Raw genomic sequence first — 24,291 nt, forward strand, 5'->3', positions numbered from 1 at the left:
TGTTGGTTTGTATAACTAGTTTTGTTAATTGTTGTTTTAGTGAAGCATTTGCTCTTTCTTCCTTACCTAATGACTGGGGGCGATAAGGAATGTGGTAGTGCCAGTGAATTTGTAGGGCACTGGAGACCTCCTGTGAAATTTTGAAATAAAGGCTGGGCCATTATCTGATTGGAGAGAACTGGGGTGACCAAATAGTAGGATAATTTCCTTTAGCAGAATCTTAGTTACTTCTGAAGCCTTTTCATCTTTGTTGGGAAACCTCTATCCCATCTGTGAAGCTATCTACTCAGGTTATTAAGTACCTGGAGCATTTTACTCTGGGCAAAATCAATTAGCCAGTCTTGGCTTGGAAGATGTCCTCTAGTCTGATGTATTGGAAAGGGAGGTGGCCTGATTTGGCTTTGAGGAGAAATCTGACAGCATGTTTTACAGGATTTTGTAATTTGTTCAAGCGTGGAAGATAATGTAGGACAGATGATCTGAGTCCAGAGGAGTTTTAACAAAGGACAGGTTCCTACAAGGAACTGGTTGTGAAATTGTGTAAGAATTTCTTTGGATTGATTAGAAGGCATGATGGGCTTATTGTCTGAGATTAGCCAGCCATCAAAGTAACTAGCCCTCAATTTCAGATAGTCCATTTCTTCTTCCTTTTCATAAGTAGGGGTTGGCAGGGAATGTAATTGAAAGGAAAGAACCCATTTGGGTTTTTATGTGAGAGACTAGCATGTTTTGCCTCCTGATCTGCTTTGATGTTTCCCTCTGAGATTTGGAAAGGGGGGTGTTGATGTTCCCCAGTGTGGATGACTGCCACTTGTTGAAGAAGTTGGACAGCCTTTAATAATTGGAGGATTAAAAATCCATTTACTACAGGTGTTCCCTGGGTTGTCATGAATCCTCTCTTTTGCCAGACTGCAGCATGAGAGTGCAGAATGTGGTATGCATATTTAGAGTCAGTATATGTGTGGATTACCATATTTTTTGCTAAAGAGCCAGAGTCTGTTTTCTTATTCATTTGGTATCTGGAGCCCTGGTGGAATCTTGATGATATGGTTGTGTTACATCCTCCATTTGGTATTCTCCCTCCAGATTATAGATACAACCTAACAATTTGTAAAAAATTAATAACAGAAACTTCAGTAAAACAGAGTTGGAAGACCAGAAGAGGGGGCTCTCATACTCCATGATGATAGCACAGCCCAACAAGAAAAAGGAAAACTTTTCCAGAAAGAACTTGGCCAGTGAAAAGTTAAGGACTCTTTGTTTACTATTGCCCTCCCCAGTTTCCTTTTCCTCTCCATAAAAGTGTTCTTTTCCTTGCCTACAGGGACTTGCACGTGGGTGGGTTGCCTTGGTTGCAGACCCGGAACTGCAATTCTCTCCTCTTCCCAAATAAACCCGTCTTTGCTGGAGAAAATATCTGGCAGCTTATTTGTCTCAGATCAACAATTCATATTTCAGACCCACAGTAAACTAAGAATAGAAGAGACCTTTTCAACCTGATAAGAGAGTATCTAACATGTCTACAGTAAATATCATATTTAGTGGTGAAATATTTAGTCTTTACCCCTTGAAATAACATTCCAGGAAAGAATGTCTCTATTACTACTTCAATTCAGTATCATATTGGCAAACCTGACCAGTGCATTTAAGGCCAAAGGAAAAAAAAAAAAAGGAAATTAAATATACAAAGATTAGAAACAAATGAAACTATCAGCATATCTGTGAACAAATAGTTTAAGAAGAAACTGCTCACAGCAACACCGAATCCTCAACCCACTGATTGAGGCCAGGAATGAAACCTGCATCCTCATGGACACTGTTGGGTTCGTTACCACTGAGCCAGGACAGGAACTCAAAAACTCAATTTTAAAATAACATAAAACCTGGAAACCTCCATATGCCGCGGGAGCGGCCCTAGGAAAGGCAAAAAGACAAAAAATGTATATATAAATAAATAAATAACATAAAATAGGGGTTCTCTTGTGGCTTAGAGGGTTTTAGAATCATCACTGTAGTGGCTTGGGTAACTGCCATGGTGCAGATTTGATCCCTGGAAGGGAACCTCCACTTGCAGTGGTGATGGCCAAAAAAAAAAATAAATAATGTAAAATGATCAAATACTTAGCAGTAAATGAAGCAAAAGCTGTACTAGATCTTTATGATGGGAAATATGGCTTAATAGTACCATTTTGAAGAGTTCTAAATTAATTTTGAGGTATATCATATTAATGGATTAGAAGAATAAGTAATGTAAAAATGTCATTTCTACCCAAACTATTTTCTAGATTCAATACAATCTCAACTGAAATCCTAAAAGACCTTTCTGAGGAATTTGAAAAAGATGCTTAAGAAACTTAAGTGTAAGTGCAACTGGTCAAGAATAGTAAAGGTGCTTTTGAAGAGGGTGGGGGAACTTGCTTTATGAAATATCAAAATTCACTTTAAAAACTATATATTAAAAGCTACATTAAACATTGTTTTGTTTTAAGAATAAACAAAATAAATCAGAATAGACTATTGATTTATGACCAAGCACACTGCAAAGTACACTACAAAGTAATAGAAAAATGAAGGATGGTCTTTTAAATAGTGATGATTCAATTGAATGTTCATGAGGAGTATCAAAGAAAAGTGTGGAATGAAACCGAGAAGGGTCCTGTGGGGCTCATGGACACAATAGCCTGTGTCCCCCTTTACTTGTTTTTAAAAAATGGGCCTCATTCAAATAATTAAAACCTTACTCCTACCTTAAATAGTCAGCCATCTGCAACTGGTTAAATCCATGGCTGCCAAACACATGGATACAAAGAGCTGACTGTGTTCATTGTATTATGCTATTTTTATATAAGGGATTTGAGCATCTGCAGATTGCCTTCTGGAACCAATCCCTGGCAGATACTGAGGGACAATTAAACCATTCACAAAATTCCAGTCCATCCAAGTCTTTGACCTCACTTCCAAAACAAAAAATATAGGCACACCATGGCAATATTTTGAGTTTGGTTCCTTCCAGACCACCACAATAAAGCGAGTCACACAAATTTTTTGATTTCCCATTGGGTACAAAAGTTATATTTTTACTACACTGTAGTCTATTAAGTTTCAGTAGCATTATGTCTAAAAAAACAATCTACATGCCTTACTTAAAAAAACAATGCTGTTGGAAAAATGTCACCAATAGACTTACTTGACTCAGGGTTGTCAAAAAACTTCAATTTATAAAAAATAGCATATCTGTGAAATGTAATAAAGTGAAGTGCAATAAAACAAGGTCTGCCTATGTAGGGGAAGAATGATACCATGAGTAAAAGAGTAAGACCAATAAAATGTGGGATATTCATCAGGACACCCTGACTTGTATCTTCAAAAATGCCATAAAAGAGAAACTTAGTAGGATTGTTCTAGATTCAAAATAAAAGACATGAAAAGGATATAATCAATATCAAAACATGAACCTTGAATGAATCTAGGTTTTAAAAGAAAAGCTATAAAATCAGTTTAGGAACTATGGGATAAATTTGGATATGGAATGAATATTAGAAAATTTGAGGGATTTTTTTTTTTTTTGTCTTTTTGTCTTTTTGTTGTTGTTGTTGCTGTTGTTGTTGTTGCTATCTCTTGGGCCGCTTCCGCGGCATATGGAGGTTCCCAGGCTAGGGGTTGAATCGGAGCTGTAGCCACCAGCCTACGCCAGAGGCACAGCAACGCGGGATTCGAGCCGCGTACTGCAACCTACACCACAGCTCACGGCAACGCCGGATCGTTAACTGAGGGATTTTTTAAATTGATATTTTAGGAGAATCATACTAAGTAGAAGAATATACTATTTTTAAGATATACATTGCTGATATATATAGAGGTAATATATCCAGATGTCTACAATATGCTTTCAACGGATTCAAAAAAAAAAACAAATAAGCAAACACATAAGTGCACAGACAAAACACACAAGGCAACAACATTAATATTGTTGAAAATAGGTGACAGATAATCCAGTGACCATTTTTCTATTCTATCAACAAAATTTTATGTTTTAAAATTTTAATAATAAAAGCTTGTTGATAAACCAAATCTAAGCATATTTAGACATAAATGTAAAAGTCAGAACAGTGAGCTTCTGGAAGATAATATTTTGTGAACTGGAGGCTGAGAAAAATTTCTTAGATAAGACACAAAAAACAATTTTACAGGGAAAATTATAAAAATGACTAAATGAGATTATGAAATACTGCTCATCGAATACATCATAGGGCATGTGCTTTCAATAATTGTTTTATAGTATTTTATTCATCATATCTAGCTATTTTGCAGAGGGTTTTTTATGTCTTTTTTTTACGGCTGAACCCGTGGCATGTGGAGGTTCCCAGGTTAGGGGTCTAATACAAGCTATAGGTGCCAGCCTATGCCAGGGCCACAGCGCCTTGGGATCCAAGCCTTACACCACAGCTCATGGCAACGACGGATGCTTAACCCACTGAGAAAGGCCAGGGATCGAACCCGCATCCTCATGGATGACAGTCAGGTTGGTGTAGCGCTGAGCCATGACTGGAACTCCTTGAAGAGCTTTTTTTAAGGATCAAAAAACAATCTTTGACATAGATGTGTCAAAGATGGAGATAAGACTCACATTTAAAATCTTTGTATACTGTAAATTCAGTGGGAGGAAAAAGAGACTTTTTTGTTCTTTTCTTTTCCTTCAGTGAAGAACAAACATTATTTAGTTGGAGCACAGTTTAGAAAAGAAAAAGGATTTTGTCTGGGCTTATGGCTAAAGCCATGGCCTTGAAGTCTTTGAACTGTTGTACTGAGAATTATGAGCCTTATCAGCTTATTGAAATTACAGAGCAGAGTAACATGATAAACCAGGAAAATCCTACTTGTGCTTTCATGCTGACCTACAGTATATTTCCATGAGTTTTCTGTAAACATGATTTCACTTCTTGAATTTCCAGCAAAGAAATGTTGCAGTATTTTAGGAATTTTGGTCTCCTAGTTTACAGCACGTCCAGCCCTGATTAGCCTAGGTCACAAGGAAGCCCATCATATGCATAGGTGAGTGTATAGAAGCTTTATAAAAGCTTTGCTTGTACAAGGTCACCAATTCCTGAACTGTTTTGTTCATCATACTTCAGTGTCACGAGTGCATATTCTGTTGCTGAAATTCAGCCTCTGTCTGCCAGTGCCGAATTGAAACACAGAGACAGAGTTTTGGGTAAAGGAGAAAAAAAAGATAGCTGTATTGCTTTGCCAGGCAAAGGGGGCCACAGTCTTTAAGGCATTACCCTGCTGGTACCCAACAAAGTGACAGCTCCAGTCTGGGTTTGGGGCTAATTCTCCTGAATTCTCAGGCAATGAGATTCATTTTGTCTATTAAAGTTCCAGGTGTCACTCCTACTTCTAACTGGGCCTGTTGCACCAGAATGATCAAGGGATTGAGATCATAATCATATGAAACTCAGATCCAGGACTTGGCACTCAGGAATATTTCTAATTTGGTGTCCATTCCCCAAACTGAGTCAGGACTATGCCCCATTTCAGCAGGAAGTAGCCAAAGCAGTCATTGCCCTGTTCCCTGAAAGACTTGAGGAAAGATAAAGCAGAAGTGGAGATTTAAAACTAAGTTCCCCTAAAACCAAGTTCCTTTGCCGAGTTTATGATTAACAACTCTATCTGAAAAGATTATTAAAGATTATTTCCTTTCTTGCCCAACACCTGCTCTCCTCAAGATTGAGGAGTATCAAAGAAAAGTGTGGAATGAAACCGAGAAGGGTCCTGTGGGGCTCCTGGACACAAAAGCCTGTGTCCCCCTTTACTTGTTCTTAAAAAATGGGCCTCATTCCGCCTCTATGACCTTTCCTGAGTTTCAAACTCAGGAAAACTTCCTTCCCTGAAAACTTCCTTCCCTGTTAAGTTGCTGATCAGGGAAGGAAGGGGATGCAAAGACAAGAGAGGAACAACAGTATAGTCTCGGGGCAGGATCCTGGTTCCTTCTCAAGGGATACATAATAATATAGGCATATTGTACACCTAAAAGAAAAGTTATCTTCCTTGTGCTTCTTTTAGAGATGAATACATTAGAACAGGGTGCTTCCTTGTCCTTCTTCCTGACTTAATTGCACCCTAAACACAATCACCTGTAAGCTAAAGATTAGGCACCCTGAGCATAATTGCCTGTGGGTTGAATTATCCAAGTTTAATTTTTCAGGAACTTCCCTAGTCTTTTCTAATCTCTGATTAATATGACCTTTTCACAAGTACTAGGCAATAACCCAGAAGACCACCATCATGATCGTACCTGGATCTCCTGACTCCAGCTTTGATGACTAAGATTCCCCCAAAGAAAGAAGAATGCATGTTTGTTCCAATCCTGATTCCTATCTGAAAACCTGTTTTTCTCTTTTTTACTATAAAACTCCTTGCAATTCTTTCCAATGGGGAGGAGCACAGTCTTTAAAGCATTAGCCTGCTGTGGCCCCCTTTGCCTGGCAAAGCAATAAAGCTATCCTTTTATACTTTACCCAAAACTGTATCTGCATGTCAGTTAGGCACCAGTAGATTGAGGCTGAATTTTGTCAACAATACCAGCACATAGCATTATTTAAATACAATGAATCCTCGGTGTAAAATTTCTGGCTTACTCTTGTTCCCTTTCATCGAGGGGTCATAATTGACCAAATCCGTTTTAAAGATGATCAGAATTGTTGCTGAAACTCGGCCTCTGTCCTCCTTAAAGACTGTGCCCATCTCATGACTGTTCCTCCCCGGTCTTTGCATCCCCTCCCCTCCCTGATTAGCAAGTGCCCTTTGGAACTCACAGAAGGTATTGGAGGCTGAAGCTTATTCCCTAAAAACAAGAAACGGAAGCCACAGAACGGCTTGTGTGCCCTGGAGCCTCACAGAGCCCTGCTCAGTTACTGAATCTCTCAAAAGCTGAGAAAATAAACTAAGAATGATAGCCTTAGAAGAGACTTCCGTGAGTTTAGTATTTTCTCGATGTCCCATAGTTCAATAAAATTGTTGGTGATGGCCTGCAGCATGTGTTGGTGATATGGGCATATATATTCTTCATCTAGGAGCAGCTTGAGACATAGACTGGAGAATTTCCAGGTGGGGGGGATCTGGTTTTGAATGGTGGGTTACTTAAATTCCTGTGGTTGTGCTGGACACAGTGCTCTCTCTCCTACACCTTCTCTGAACCAAGCCCCCCTCCACCTGGCCCATTAAAATAGGAATAGGGAGTACACATCCTTCCTCTCACTGCTTCCCAACCCCAACCTCCAAGAAGCAGAGTTCTTCTGGAGCAGGTTAGGGGAGGAAAGCTCGGCATGAGTGAGAGACCCTTCAGAAAGCCTGTGTGTCAGAGCCAGCTGTCTCAGTGAAGGCTCAGAGAGCTCTAATCATTCTGGACCAGAGGTGAGCTTCATGTCGGGGGAAGAGGAAGTCAGAAGTTTAAGAATACATGATGATGAAAATTAAATGCAAAGGAGAGAGATCTCTTTAGAACTTCCCTTCATTTCCAGACACACATTATATGGGGAATTGACCCTGAAGTGGATTTGACAGGTGGATTTGAGATTAAAAAAAAACTATTATTGATACAGTCAGATAGACCATGATAAAAGGTGGCCCCATGTAGTCCCTTGCTAAGCCTGAGCACCTAAATCTTCTCTTAATTTGGTCAGAATTCTTATTTCCAGGGAAACTAAAAGAATAGAACACAGAGGCTGGGGAAGACAGATTTTAGGCCATTTGATCTAACCATTGAGTAGAGTTTATAATGAAAGTTTCTCTTCTGCTCTAGGAGTTAGTTGTGAGATGAGTAAAGATAAAGTAGCAAAAAAGAAAGGTATTTAGAACAGCAAGAGAGAAGCAGTGCGTAATTCCGCTTGACTTTGGATAAGTCAGTTTTTCTATTTGAGCATTACTTTCTTCATCCTAAAATTAACAATAGGTCTTTACTTTGGGCCAAGTCAAGTGCTTGTGTTTAAATGAATTATCTCCTTGATTTTTAAAATTAGCCTCATGAAGTTCATTATTATTCTCCAAATTTCACAAATGGGGACCAGAGGCATAGAAGGTAACTTGTCCAAAGTCACACAGGTTGGGAAGGATGAAGGAATTGAAATACATTCTTTTTGAGGCTTGATATTTCAATCTCCATAATTCTTGAACCTTGACTAGACAATGGCAGGAGAGTTAGTATCTGTAGGTGGGAAGGTGCCACAAGGCAGGAAACCTGTATAGCTGCCCTAAAGGGTTTTGAGAGCTTTGTGCTGGATCCCTTAGTCATTGTTTTGGGCTCCTCCCTCTAGATTAGAGGCCCCTGAGAAGAGATCAGAAATCTAGGACAACAAAAAACTTTTGTTTTCCAAGATAGTTCATGAATGCCCAGACTCCACCAGCAGCAAGAATTAAACCCTACTCAGATTTCAATTTGAAGGAGGTGGAGGCAGGTTTTTATGTGAAAAAGGGAGAAGGAGGGCTGGTGGAGGGAGCTGATAGGAAAGGAACTTACAACTAGAGAGGAAGAATTTATCATTTCAATGATTGTGGGAGTTAGTAAAGCTGAGCTGTCTAAGCGAATTCTATGGGAGGAGGAAGAATGTGGGAAGGAGTGGTAAAGGGAAACAAACCCCGATCCTCTCCAACTAATCCAAATATTTTTCAACATTTCTTTGTTAGTTATCTCATTAGATAATTTAGTTGCTGAATGCATCCCTTGTAATTCCAAAGCATCAGGAACTGCCAACCTACACTAACATTCACCCTTATTTTAGTCATTTTGCCTTCTAAGTCATTAGGCAACCATTTTACCAAATGTTTTTTGCGACATAACAAAAGTTGTCAACTTCCTACTCTGTAATAATAATTTCCTTGCCACTCTTCTCTGAGAGAAAAATGGGATTGGGAACGAAAAGAAAATTTTTAATTAACATAAGAAGAGAATCATTGCACAGCTTAATGATGATAAAGGACCATAAATTTATTTATTTATTTAGTCTTTTTAGGGCCGCACCTGTGGTATATGGAGGTTCCCAGGCTAGGGGTCCAATTGGAGCTACAGCTGCCAGGCTACACCACAGCCACAGACGCCAGATCCCAGCCACATCTGTGACCTACACCACAGAGCACGGCAACACCACAGTGCACAGCAACGCCGGATCCTTAACCAGTGATCGAGGCCACTGAAACCTCATGGTTCCTAGTTGGGTTCATTAACCACTAAGCAACTACAGGAAGTCCAAGGACCATAAATTTAAAAGTTTGATTAATTAAACCCTTTAAATCTGAGATCCAAATGGGGAAAAAAAATAATTTTTTAAACTTCAAAGAACTAGTAATCTGATGGGGAATACACAAATTTTTCAAGAATAAGAGCAATATGCATATTAAACATATTTTACCTATAGGAAGAGGGGAAGAAAAATGGAGTTTGGGAATCAAAAATCAATGGAATTTGGGTATGGATAATAAATAAAACAAGAGAGGTACCTTGCAAGGACAAATAGTCATAAATTTAGAGGTATGATTAACTCAAGCTTTAGCAACTGAGGTCCAAAAAGTAAGACTATACTGTGCAGAAGAGGGGAAAGGTTTTTTAAGAGCCTCCCAAGAAGCTGATTAAATGTTATTAAATGCGTTATTTATGTGAAAAACTCAGCAATTTCTAGGGCTCCAGTCTGCATTATCAGCTCATCTACTCAAAAATTTTAGCTGAGACTATTGAACAGTGGCTGGAAACTATTGCTGCATAGATGGAGGGTTTTTTTTGCTGGTTGAGGAGTGAAACATTTTTGTCCTTAGAGGAAAATGAGTCTCATTTCCATTATCCTTCTTGGGCCCTGGGGCTTCCAGGAGATTAAGAAGAGTGTTTGCAACTTTCTGTACATTTATAATTATTTCAAAATTTAAGAAAAAATTGTAAAGTTATTCACTTTTTAAAAAAGTGTCGTGCAGCAGAAATGAATCTGACTAGGAACCACGAAGTTGCGGGTTCAATCCCTGGCCTCATTCAGTGGGTTAAGGATCCGAGCTGTGGTGTAGGTCGTAGATTTAGCTTGGATCCTGAGTGGCTGTGGCTGTGGCTGTGGCTGTAGCTGGCAGTTGTAGCTCTGATTTGACCCCTGGCCTCGGGTTCTCCATACACTGAGGGTGCAGCCCTAAAAACAAAAAATAAGATAAAATAAAATACATTTTAAAATAAAAAGCATTGCATTCAGAATGGCAGATTATCCTCCAGCAAGTCAGCCACAGTTAGTAGTCTTCCCTGTCCCCACCTAGTGTGTGAGAGCCAGACTGGGTACCTCCATTCCTTTGAACTTTGGCCAATCTGATAAATGCAGAATGCAGCTTTTCTTGTTCACATCTCTTTGATTATTGGTAAGGGAGAACATTGTATCCTGACACAGATGCCATTTGGTTTATTGTCTGGTGCCCATGTTTCTCTAGCACTGCTTTGTTTTTCTTACTGATGTATAGGCACCTGAAAGCATTTGTAGTAAACATATTAACATGCAAATAGTTTTCCCTTCCTCAGGGCTAGTTTCCTTGTAACTCTCTTAGAGAGATCATATATGGTCCATTCATTGATTTTTTTTTTTAAAGCTCAAATAATAATATTAGGAATGGAATGTCTATGTAATTTTTGCAGTAACTTTACTGCAATGTCTGGGGGGCGGGGGTTGTGTCTGTACCTAGAGATAGCTACCCACTCAGAAAAAAATAGGCAATGGTCTTCAAGAACAGTGGAGGGCTTAGCCTTGTCTTTTCTTACTTCTGCAAGAATTTGTATGAGTCCTAGGTCTTTACCGCACTAGTGAGCGCTGAATGCTCATGGGGGTGCATGTAGGCGAGGATGTGGTTTGAATTCTACTCTTCTTGCCCCACTCACATCCGAGAAATTGCTGCCCTGTGATTGGTCTGCATAGGCTTGGACTAGTCCCTGTCAGAATATCAAAAGTCTGCTGGGTGCCTGATGAACTCAGACTCTGAGGCTAGTGATCTATAGATATTAGTCATGACTGTACAGTTAGGGGCCTTCTATCTTTTCCCTCTTTTCATGGCTGGCTTCGTGCAGACAAATTCCAATCTGGAGAAGGTGAGTGACCTCCAGAGGGAGTGGGTCAGGGCTCAAAGGTAGAGTCTTCTGTCCTGCTCCAAGATCCCACCATTGGTCCTTCTTGTAAGACTCTGATCTTTGCTTTCGCCCTCTTTATGGGTTCCCCTGAACCTTTTTTCTCTTCTCCTTGAATTTTCTTTACTCCTATAATGGGTATTCCTTGAGTTGAATATGTGTAGGGATGGAAATATTTTTTTACTACGATCCTTTCTCCCCTTCTTCTCCAGGTAGAGGTCACCCAAATACCTCTCTAGCCACATCAGTATGTGGATCAGAGCTGGGTTTGAGGCATGGGACATGGTGGGCATCAGAATGGGTGGGGACCAGGGTTTGAAGAGAGGCTCAGCTGAGTCATCTCAGATGCAGCCCAGAAGGAAGCCCATGAAGAAGTGGAAGAACTAATGCGCAAGTTATAGGGATGGATAAAATCAAAGCATTATCAGAGAAACATAAAGCACATGGAAAAAAATTAATTGGGGGCCTAAAACAACAGGAACTGAAATGAGGAATCTATTTCCAATTCATGAATCTATTGCTTTATTGATAAAAATGTGTGTATGGCAGTGGCAGGGGCAGTTCAAGGAAGAATAGCAGCAAACTAGATGACTCAGAAACAAAAAGGAATCATGAAGTTCGGGGCAAGTGACTCTCATTTACAAAGTAGGTTACCAATTTTGGCCTTAGACACGTCACTTCACCTCCGTTGGTCTCTGCTTTCTCATAAATATGTGTGCAACAGTATCTACCTATGTGCTTACCCAATTACTGAGTGGGTGAGCAATAACTATTATACATATAATGTACTCCATAAAAGGCAGTTCTAGTGAGATCTTCCTCCTTCTTAACTGAATAACCTCCTGAGTGATTTCCCTATTTTTGAGAGTTGATAGGGCTTTTACATTATTCAGTGCTGCCACTTGAGTGTGAAGAACCTGGGCTGTAGAAGTTGCTTTATAAAAAAGCTGAGTCTGGAGGCATTTGAGACATATCACACAGATTTAAATAAATGTGGAACAGAGAGCAATGAATATCAGGAGTAAGCTGGACTGAACTATAAGGAGTCTTCAAGTTCAGAGTCTAAAGTCCCCACAGTCTGCTATCCAACATGATTTTCAATAATTTTCATTGCAGTACCAAAGGAGGAAAAAAAAGGCAAATTCTTAAAAATGTTTAGCTTGGAACCAGGCATCATGGGGATAGGAATGGATGCCTTGTTATAATGTTCTCTTTATACATGTCTCAGTTTTGATGGTGTGTGTAAACGCATTTAGGGAAAGGTGCAAAAGCCTGCACAGAGAAAATGCTTACTCCCCAGGAGCGGGGACTAAGTAGCTAAACCTGGTGTGCTAGTGATACAATCAGTGGAAAAGTTTGATTTGGTTTTGTGCTGGATCACTCCTTCTTTACGTGGGGGCAGACGGTGTTTGACTAAAATATTTTATAGTCCTTTGCATTTCCAGGGAGTCTAGTTTAATTACAGCTTAAGTCTGGACCTCTCTTATCAGATAATGTCCTTCCATCCTTTCTCTGGTCAGTACCTCTCTGCTTTATTTTTTTCCCACTGGGTGGTTTGGACATTAGCTTTCTTTTCAAGTACCAGTATTTTATATGCCCTACATTCCAGCAGCAATTTGTAGCAGTTTTCTTAATATAGAGGAAGGGATCAAGAAGGGCTGGTGAGCACTGTGGAGTCAGCACATTTTGGGTCCTGCATGGACCCTGCATGGACCCTGCATGGATAGAGACTGAGGAGGAATAAGATGAGAGTTGCCCATAGAGGAATTTAACCTAAGAACAGGCAAAGAGAATTTCATGTAGAACTTATTTCTGTTATGCAGAACTCTGCTCAAATATGTTTAGGAGACTGATGAGGAATCGGATAGATGGAGCTGAAGATAAAGGCAGGTATTAAATGCCAAGAGCATAGTGGGTGAAGAGCTGGGTATGTGGTAAGTTGGATACTGCCAGACAGATCTTAGTGACCTGCTCACAGATGGGGTTTTGAGCTCGCCACTTCCTTTCCTGGGAGCAACAGAAAGTTAGAATTTGACAATATTGGCTTTCAAGACCATCATATGAGTAAGAGAGTGCCATGAAAGAGAAAATGACTCAAGGTGGGTGTAATACTAGATTCTAGAATATTAAACCTGAGGATCTAATAGGATTCTAGATGAATACCTTCATTTTACAATGAGGAAACCAGGAACCAAGGATGAGACTGGTTCACAAGAAAATCCAACAAGAGAACTGGCTTCTGACTCCCAGATAGAGCTCTTTCTACTCCACCATGCTGAAGAATGGGTAAGTCAGAAGACCTAGGGAAAGTTAAAGAAGTAACAGGGCCGTCCTGAAATACTTAGGCAATTTTAAACCTTCCCTTCACTGAGGGGGTCCAGGCAGGATGCCTTCAATCCAGAGGTAAGGAGTAGCTTCGTTTTCACAAAAGCATGAAAGGCAGTGTGCTTTTCTGTTTGGCCCACTAACTTCCAGGTCATCCCATTCCTGCTCATGAACCTCTGCACCTTTCTATTCATCCAAGCAGTCCCTGGTATCTTACCCCTTTCAGGATAATAGAGAGACTTGACTACTTGTTCCCCAAAAAAATTTGCTTTTCAAGTCACAAGATCTAAGTTTCAGTCTCGTCATTGACACCGTAGACAACTCTTATTTGTTTGTGGGGTCTGTTAATATATGGATTATTCTTTGAGTGCTTTGAAAGATTACACTAGTATCAGGAATTATTGTTACTAATATTATGATTTTTAAAAAATCTTCCAGATGGATTGCTACAAAGACGTGACAGGCACCATCTATGACTATGACGCTTTCACTCTTAATGGAAACGAACACATTCAGTTCAAGCAGTACGCGGGCAAGCATGTCCTTTTTGTCAATGTGGCTACCTATTGTGGTCTGACAGCCCAGTATCCTGGTAAGAGTTCAGAGCCAAATCTCCCTGAGACTAAGTTTTCCAGCTCATTATATTCTAAATAATACTGGAATTATCTTCTAATTTCTAACTATATGTGTCAAAATAAATACTCTTGATCAAGTGACTTTATTCCTTGGTGTTAGGAGTCGTCAGCAAACTATGGTCCACAGGGTAAATCTGGCCAGCCTGCTTTTATGAACAAAGTTTTATTGAACACAGCCATGCCCATTCATTTACAGATGTCTGTGGTTGATATTATGCTCCAAGGCAGAGTTGAGTAGTTGTATGGGTAATGATGCCAGAGACCATCTGGCTTGTAAAATCTGAAATTACCGTTTGGCCCTTCACAGAAAATGTTTGCTGACCCCTTCCCTATGTCCTGCCTCTGCTTTGCTCCTGACATTTCCAGGAGAATCAATATGTTTTTGAGAGCTAGGAGACTCTCTGAAGATTCAAGCCTCTTTGGTAAATCAGGAGGTAGGATCAATGTTTTTGAGACTTTTCCAGGGTTTTACAAATATCTTACAAAGACAGGGAAAAGGGGAAAGAGGTTTTATATCTGGAGCTGCATTTGACTGGAGAGAGGCCTGGTAGATGAGACCATAACAGAGGAAAATACTCCCTCTCCAACCTCCTCTTGCCTCCTTTAAGTGTAGTTTTTTCCCCCTCTCTGTACGTTATTCAGGGCAAAATTCTATCTTCCGCACACATCAGGTCATGTTGATTGAAAGCCAATAAATAATGAACAGGATTAATTTTATCAGAAAAAAAAATGAACTTCTTGGAGTTCCCATTGTGTTGCAGTGGGTTAAGAATCTAACTGCAGCAGCTCAGGTGGCTGTGAGGCTTGGGTTTGCTCCCTGACTCCAGTGCAGTGGGTTAAAAAGGATTCAATCCCAGGCCTGGGAACTTTTATATGCTTCAGGTGCAGCTATAAAACAAAACAAAACAAAACAAAAGAAAGAAAAGAAAGAAAAAAATCTACTTCTTATATTTGAACTAATAAGAACTTCGTTTGCAATTTTTGATTGTTATGCTTTTAAAAGGTAATATATTCATAAGTTTAAAATTAAAGGAATAAAAAAGTTTAGAGTGAAAAGTCTTTTTACTTCTTTACCTCCGTACAGTATTATCATATTTATAAAATATATAGATTCTTTTTTTTTTTAACTTTTTCCCTGGTTGATAACATATTATAAATACTCTTTGCCACTTCGCTTTTTTTTTTTTTTGTCTTTTTGCCATTTCTTGGGCCGCTCCCGCAGCATACACTGGGATCCCAGCCACCTCTGCAACCTACACCACAGCTCACAGCAATGCCGGATCCTTAACCCACTGAGCGAGGGCAGGGATCAAACCCGCAACCTCATGGTTCCTAGTCGGATTCGTTAACCACTGCGCCACAACGGGAACTCCCACTTCGCTTTTTTTAATTCATAAGGTACCTTGGGGTTCAGGCAATTTCCTTCCTTGTTTAAAGACTGGATGATATTCTATTGGACCATACTTCATTTTACCAGTTTATAAGGACTTTAAAAATCAACTTATTAGTTCCTGCTCTGTATATAACAGGTGAGGATACTGAGGAATGGTTTCTCAAGAACCAGAAGGCAGGTTTCCTAATTTATTGTCTCTTTCCTTGAGGAAGTGATTATCTACAATTACTAAAGACAAGAGGGGAGAATTGCAGGGAAAGGTACTGAGGAACCATGTGGAAACAGGAAAGCAATCTCTATATTGCAAAACTAAACAAAAGGACTGAGAGGAAACATCAGTTGACCTGTTGGCTGAGCAGAATTTGAGTGGGACTAGTTACTGTTTGTCAGGGGACTGAAGGTATCAAGCTCAGTAAGAGTTAACAAAGAAAATAAAAGTCTGAAAAGACAAGTTAGAAAACGTGGGGAAAACTTGGGGAAGAAGGCAGTTGGAAGCTTGTATTGGGGCATATTAGTGAGGATTTTTAGATAGACTACAGCTTTAACATCCTGAAGGCAAATTTTTTTTTCTTTTTGCTTTTTAGGTCCGTACCTAGGGCATATGGAGGTTCCCAGGCTAGGGGTAAAATTGGAGCTCTAGCTGCTGGCCTATGCCACAACCACAGCAACTGGGGAACCAAGCCGTGTCTTCAACCTACACCACAGCTCACGCCAATGCCATTAACCCACTGAGCGAGACTAGGTATTGAACCTGAATCTTCATGGATACTAGTCAGATTTGTTACCACTGAGCCACAGCGGGAACTCCCTAACATCCTGAAAACTCTTGAAGAACACTAGGAAGCTCCACTTGGAATTTCTCTGGTTCTCATGGCCTAATCAGATTTATTCTCACTCCACCCAGAGTGAACCAGCCTATACAGAGGAGAAAGCACATTCTCATTGTGCATGTCTTATGCTTTAAAAAAGAAAGATTCAATCTATGAATTAACCAACCATGAAGACAAACTGATGAGCAGTGATATTCAAACAAAGTTTTGTTTTATGGTTTTCTTTCTTTCTTTTTTTTTTTTTTTTTTTTTTGTCTTTTTGCTATTTCTTTGGGCCGCTCCCATGGCATATGGAGGTTCCCAGGCTAGGGGTCTAATCAGAGCTGTAGCTGCCAGCCTAACCAGAGCCACAGCAACGCAGGATCCAAGTCGCGTCTGAGACCTACACCACAGCTCACGGCAATGACGGATCGTTAACCCACTGAACAAGGGCAGGGATCGAACCCGCAACCTCATGGTTCCTTGTCGGATTCGTCAACCACTGCGCCATGACGGGAACTCCATAAAGTTTTGTTTTAAAATCACCTGTGAAATAGCCAAGGCATGGAAACAACCTAAATGCCCATCAATAGATGAATGGATTGGGAAGATGTGGTACATACATACAAACAATGGGATACTACTCAGCCATAAAAAAGGACAAAATAATGCCATTTGCAGCAACATGGATGGAACTAGAGGCTCTCATACTGAGTGAAGTAAGTCAGAAAGTGAACGGTAGACACCATATGATATCACTTACATGTGGAGTCTAAAATATGGCACAGTGGGGGAAAAATGTAATTGTAATGTATACATATAAGGATAACCTGACCCCCTTGCTGTACAGTGGGAAAATAAAAAAATTATTTAAAAAAATAAAAATAAAAAATAAAATAAAAAAAATAAAATATGGCACAAATGATCTACCTACAAAATAGAAAAGATCATGGACATGGAGGACAGACTTGTGTTTGCTGGGGGAGGGGAAGGGAGTGGGATAGATTGGAAGTCTGGGGTTAGTAGATGAAAACTGTTGCATTTGGCGTAGATGGACAATGGGATCCTACTGTATAGCACAGGGAACTATATATCTAATCACTTGCGATGGGACTTGATGGAGGATAATGTGAGAAAAAGAATGTATATACATATATTATATATATATGACTGGGTCACTTTGCTGTACAGCAAAAATTGACAGAACATTGTAAATCAATGATAATTTAAAAAAATTAAGAAGAACCTCTTCTAAAAAGAAAAAAAAATAAAATCACCTGGTAAGCTTTTTATTTTTTACTTGTGGTTTAAAAAAAAGACATAACATAAAATTTGCCATCTTAACCTTTTTTTCTTTTCTTTCTTTCTTTTTTTTTGGGGGGGCCACATCCACAGCATGCGGAAGTACCTGGGCCAGGGATTGAACCTGAGCCACAGCAGTGACAACGCTGCATCTTTAACCTGCTACATCACAAGAGAACTCCCCATCTTAACCATTTTTAAGAGTACTATTCACTAGTGTTAAAAATATTCACATTGTTTTGAAACAACTCTCCAGAATTTTTCTACCTTGCAAAACCGAAACTCTGTATCCATTCAACAGCAACATCCCCTTTTCTCTTCCCCCGCAGCACCTGGTAACCACCATTCTGCTTTCTGTTTCTATGTTTGACTACTTTATTTATTTTTGTCTTTTTGCCTTTTCTAGGGCCACTTCCCGTGGCATATGGAGATTCCCAGGCTAGGAGTCTAATCAGACTGCCGACCTAAGCCAGAGCCACAGCAATGTGGGATCTGAGCTGTGTCTGCGACCTACACCACAGCCCTACACCACAGCTCAAGGCAACACCAAATCCTTAACCCACTGAGCAAGGCCAGGGATCGAACCCACAACTTCATGATTCCTAGTTAGATTCGTTAATCACTGCACCACGATGGGAACTCCAAGTTTGACTACTTTAGATACCACATGTGTTTGTCTTACCTGCAATATTTGTCTTCATATGACTAATTTACTTCACTTAGCCAAAATGTCTTTGGGTTCATCTATGTTGTAGCATGTAACAGAATTTCCTCCCATTTTAAGGCTGAATAATATTTATTGTATGTATATACCATATTTTGTTTTTTCATTTGTCCATCAATGGACATTTGGATTGCTTCCACTTCTTGATTATTATGAATAGTGCTGCTAAGAACATAGGTAGGCAAATATCTCTTTGAGACCCTGCTTTCAATTCTTTTGTGTATATACCCAGAAGTGAGACTGTTGGAGCTGCGGTAGTTCTATTTTTAATTTTTTAAGAAATCTGCACACTATTTTCCATAGCAGTTGCACATTTTACAGTCCCACTAGCAGTGATCTGCTGAGCTTCACAAGAATAAAGATGACTTGGGGGCCATCTCAGGAGAATGGGATCAGAGAATTCTCTGGAATGGGACATAGCCAACCCTATTTTTAAGGAAAGACTTCCAGTTGATTCTGATATGCTGCAGATTTGAGAAATACTTTACTATAACAAAGAGCTTTTGAAAACATATCTGGAGAACCAGTATCTCACTTCAGCTCTGCCACTAACAGTCTTTGTGGCCTAGATAATTGTTTTCTTCTCTAGGCCTATGTTTTTTCCTCAGTAAAATGAGTAACTCCAAGGATCTTTCTCTACACAAGGCAGGATCCCTAGTCAGGCCACTATACTGTCCCTTCTCTACCCACAGAACTGAATACACTTCAGGAGGAGCTGAAGCCTTTTGGCCTAGTTGTGTTGGGCTTTCCCTGCAACCAATTTGGGAAGCAAGAACCAGGAGAAAACTCAGAGATCCTTCTGGGATTGAAGTAAGTGCCTACCTGAAACCCTATAGGGGTTTTGTCTACCTTTTCCTCAGTTTGCAGAAGCACTTCCATGTCGAGGGCTTCCAGGATGGCTAGGGGATTAATAGGTTTAGGGGTATCTGTCGCAGCTGTGGCGTATGGAAGTTTCTGGGGTAGGGTTGAATTGGAGCTGCAGCTGAGACCTACCCAACGGCTACAGCAACACCAGATCCAAATGTGCTGCAAAGCCAATCCTTAACCCACTGAGCCACTATAGGAACAAACTGATTTTCACTTTGGCTTCTGCTGATGTGAATTTGGCAGTGTCCACAGACTCTCCTCTTCCCTGGGTAGTGAGGCCTGGATGGACATGAAGGAGCAGGAGCGCAGAAATAGCTCCTGGTATTTCTGGTACAGAAACAGTGGGCGTGGGGTGAGGAGAGAGGAGGGGCAGTGGCAAGATGTGGCACAAAGAAAAATAAAGTGAATCAGGAAGCCCAAAGTTTAAAAAGGGCCATATTTTCCCTTTCCAACCGTGTTTTCTATATCTCCATGTCTTTCTCCCCTTTCCCAAGACCTCAAATTCTGGTATTCCATCATAACATTCTCTTTTATATTTTGGAGCTTCCTGGGAACATTATGGTTCATTGCAGGTATGTCCGTCCAGGGGGAGGATATGTACCTAATTTCCAGCTTTTTGAGAAAGGGGACGTGAATGGTGAAAAAGAACAGAAAGTCTTCACCTTCTTGAAGGTGAGTCAATTACTGACCTAAGCCTCTTCTTCCTTGATATTCCTAGCATAGAGCTGGTGTGGTAGAAATGGACCCAAGGGCTTCCGCCTGGAGGTAGAACTGGACTCTTTGGAGGAGATCCTAGATTAGCAGAGGGACTGGAATTTAATTTGTTAGTATCTATGAGGCTGTGGCTTTGTGTGGTGGAGCATGTGTACAAGGGCAGCCTTTGCTGGGATCACCCTCTTTTGCTCATTGATGTTCATGCATTCGAGGTACCTTTGTTGTGTGCCTGCTATCTCTAAGGCAGTTTGCTAAATAATAAGAATATAAAGATGAGAAGGCACAGTCCTCATTCCTTGATGAGTTCATATTGGAGAGGAAGGCATAGAAATCAACAGGTACAGAACAATGTAGTAAGTGCCTTTATGAAACACTGACTCTTAGATATAGAGAATGTGAGAGCAGAAATGATCCCTGAAGATGATCAGAATTCATTGTTCCTAAATGTTGGAGTGTCAGTCAAGGCTGGCCCATGTTGAGATTTTTTATATATTCTCAGTATATTTTTTAAAAAGGGCAACGTAAGGAGGATTCCAAAAACTCGACTGATTTATAGGATTGCCCTGTATTCTAGTTTCAGGACCTATATGTAATTTATTCTTATAATTGTCTTTTTAAAATTAATGATGAAGTATTTGCGGGGTTTTGTTTATATGCTTGGTTTTTAGGGATGCACCCTAGGCATAGGGAAGTTCTCAAGCTAGGGGCCGAATCAGAGGTACTGCTGCCGGCCTACACCACAGCTACAGGAACACAGGATCAGAGCCAGGTCTGCGACCTACACCACGGCTCATGGTAACGCCGGATCCTTGACCACTGAGCGAGGCCGGGGATTGAACCCTCATCCTCATAGATCCTAGTCGGGTTCGTTAACGCTGAGCCATAACGGGAACTCCGAAGTAATTGTGTTTTTAAATTTTTCTCTTATTTGACAAAACAAAATGTTGTAACTCCATATTGGTATCAAGAGCTATTTTTGAAATGTTACTGTCCCATGGAGCACCAATACCTGAGAAACCACATTCTACTCTAAGTCATTCACTTTGCAGAAAAGGAAACTGAAAGCTAGTGAGATGCCATGCCTTATTAATAGCAGCGGGATTTTGCATTGGCGGGGTCACAGGGAGAAACAGAAAGAGGGAATAGACTTTTGCTGTAGTATATAGAAATTTTTTGTTTGTTTGTTTTTTGTTTTTTTTTTGCTGCACCTGTGGCACATGGAAGTTCTCAGCCACCACAGAGGGAACTCCTGTAATATCTACATTCTTGGTAGTTGGCATGGTTGTGATTCAGATATTTTATTAAGAATCACAGAAAATGAAAATATCTAAATATAAGAGGGAGTGGATTACCTGTGATTGAAAATAGCCTGGATCATTCAAGAGCAGAAGTTACCTTGTCATTTTCTCTTTTCCATCTCTCTGCTACAGCATTCCTGTCCTCACCCTTCTGAGCTTATTGGCTCAATCGGATATATATCTTGGGAACCCATCAGGGTCCACGACATCCGCTGGAATTTTGAAAAGTTCCTGGTAGGGCCTGATGGAGTCCCTGTCATGCGCTGGGTCCATGAGACTCCCATCAGTACAGTCAAGTCCGATATTCTGGCATACCTGAAACAGTTCAAAACTGAATGAGAAGACTGGGTAGGGGACAGAAGCCATCCTGCTTCTTTCCTGAAGACCTGCTAAAAAAGAAATCCACTTTTCACTATACTCTCTTCTTAAATGGCCTCCACTTGACTAATCACCTCCATGGTGCCAAAAATATTCAGAAGCCTATTGCTCTTTCCCCTTGCAAGAATATGTGGGTGAAGAAAAAAAATGGAATCCCTAAACCCTCAGCCCTCTATTACAAATTTAATAATATATATCTATCAAAGGAAAATCACCTTCCCATAATAATGGTTCAATTTTCCACAATCTCCTAAAAAAGAACATTCCTGGACATTATGACTCCTCCTTCTCTTTCTATCCTAAAGGTGTAGAAATAGCCATTCAACATAGATTTTCCTTCATAACATCTGTCCTCCCCTAGGACAAACATGTAATGTCAATTTCCAAATCTTTTTGGATCAGTCTTTATCTGTGACACCCCACCCACACCTGCCCCTTCTGATCTGTTATTCTCCTGTAGGAGCCCTAGGTAGACTGGGAGCAGGAAATTGTGTCACTTGAAGGGAAGAGCATCATACTGAGAGTGGGCCCAGAGTCTCTGTCTAATGTGGACCCTACAAAAACTGTCCTATGTCTGATCTTCAGTGCATTCAGGTTATGACACTTGGGCAGAACACCTTTGAAGAATAGGCTTTCCCCTCTCAACCCTATATTTCTCAGCTTCAGAACTATCTCCAATAAAATGTCACTATCTCCAATAAAATGTTTTCTGCAGCATCTGGGATGACAGTACTGGTTTTTAAATCCTGTTCTGTGCTCAAAATCATCTTCTCTCTCTCTTATCTTGCCTTATCTTCTCACTGTGACTGCTACCAACGGGGTATTGACCAAATTACATGAACCCCTTGGACAGACGGATTTACCCTCCCAGATACTTGGAAGGTTGTTACCCAATGGCTCTCATCCTTCTTTAGGAATTGTCTCAGGTCAAGATCATGTTTCATTTCCAGAGACAGCCTGTATCCAATTATTGATCAATGAGAGGTATAACAGCCAAGATCTGACTTCTCAGATTAGACAACTGTGAAGGGCCCAGCCCAGCAGTGGGGTTCCCCAAGAGATAGGCAGATATCTTTGCACTTGCACTGCAGCCCTATTTTCCCCTTTAACAAATTCTTATTCTTTTCATCGCTTCTCAGGTATTGACCCTGAGATAGTGCCCCGTAAACTTTCTGAATGCAAATCCTCACATTGGAGCTTTTCCAGGGAACCCAATCTGCAATAGTTGGTAGCAAAAGTGGTCTGAGAAAGAAGATGCTAAGATGAGATTTTTGAAACTGAATTACCCACTATCTGGTTGGCAGCGAGGGGACTGGTAGAGCACAAAAAGCCACTGATGCAAAGTAGCAATTTTTTTTTTCTTTCTTTTTAGGGCCCTACCGCACCATATGGAAGTTCTCAGGCTAGGGGGTTGAATTGGAGCTACAGCTGCTGGCCTATGCCACAGCCATAGCAATGGGTGATCTGAGCTTCATCTGCAACCTACACCATAGCTCACAGGCAACCAGATCCCCGACCCACTGAGCAAGGCCAGGGATCAAACCCAAATCTTCATGGCTACTATTCAGATTAGTTTCTGCTGCGCTACAAGGGGAACTCCCAAAGTAGCAATTTTTAAAAATTTCACCAAACCGGAACTAAGATGCTATACGGGTGAATATGCAAAAGCGGATGTGATGTATCAAGTGCTTGAGAAATATGGAAGAGATGGTAATTACAATATAATAGAATTGTATGGTTGTTACTAGAAGAAATAGACATTTTGGAGAGAGATGGTTAAAGGCTAAGGATGATGCTTCATCAAATAAAGGCTAACTGTGAAAGCTAGGCTCTCCATAGGAGGAAATAAAGAGCGTCTCATATCCTGCAACTCAAAGGTACAAAAAGCTAAGGTTCAGACTGAAGATTTAATCATAAAATAGTAGAACTCCAAGGTAGGTTAAATTCTCAAACTAGATTATCATCTATGCCTAGGTCATGGCCTTGACTGGAAAAGAACAGAACCTTGAAACACTGAATGGAGACTTCTGCTGGGATGCATTAGAACACCTAAATCACCAGATTTCCAGAGACACCTTGAGCCTTTTAGAAGGAGCCCAGTTTTCCTTATTAAGAGTTAGCTAGTCCTTCTTGCTTAAAGACAATGCAGAGACCTCTCCTCTGCCAAACATGTGCTTCTGCCACCTGCTCAGCATCTTTCCCATATAGGACTAAATTTTAAAGGTGCTGGATCAAGGAGAGTGGAACTCAAATTTAACTGAAGTAGAGTTCACTGATACAAGAACATTCTCTCAAGCATAGAATTTTTACACACTGGCACAAACTCAACATTCTATTATGATTTTTCTGCTTGAAAAAGGAATGGCTCTCATCAAATGTAATAAGAATGCCAGGATTGTTGTGACTGATGGCAGAAAGGAGGGATCAAAAGCTCAGAAAAATGGGCAAGCCAGAGTAGATTTACCATGTATGCTGGAAAACCCACTAGATGAATAGATAGGGTGAATAGGAGCGCCAAAGGACATTCTGTTTGGGGGGAAAAGAAAAAAAAGAAAAAAAGGACTGTACTGCGTAGAGGGCCACCAGCATCACTGAAAATTTCTTTGGTAAGTGTGCTCTATTGGCCCTGGGCTGATGATAAGAGATTCTGCTACAAAAGTGGCCTCACTGATAGCAATGGGAATTATAGGATCCTGAAATAAATCAGGCCAG

The 24,291-nt window shown here is 40.4% G+C and overlaps 1 protein-coding gene across 1 annotated transcript; it reads left to right on the forward strand.

Moving 5' to 3' along the window:
- Window positions 11,000-22,295, forward strand: GPX5 (glutathione peroxidase 5). The gene is given in 5 exon segments (NM_213886.1): window positions 11,000-11,098; window positions 13,898-14,051; window positions 19,015-19,132; window positions 19,762-19,861; window positions 21,334-22,295. Coding segments are annotated over 5 exon segments (660 nt in total). The 5' UTR covers window positions 11,000-11,017; the 3' UTR covers window positions 21,541-22,295.

The sequence above is a fragment of the Sus scrofa genome, chromosome 7 (genome assembly GCF_000003025.6).
Source record: "Sus scrofa isolate TJ Tabasco breed Duroc chromosome 7, Sscrofa11.1, whole genome shotgun sequence".
Classification (NCBI taxonomy): domain Eukaryota; kingdom Metazoa; phylum Chordata; class Mammalia; order Artiodactyla; family Suidae; genus Sus; species Sus scrofa.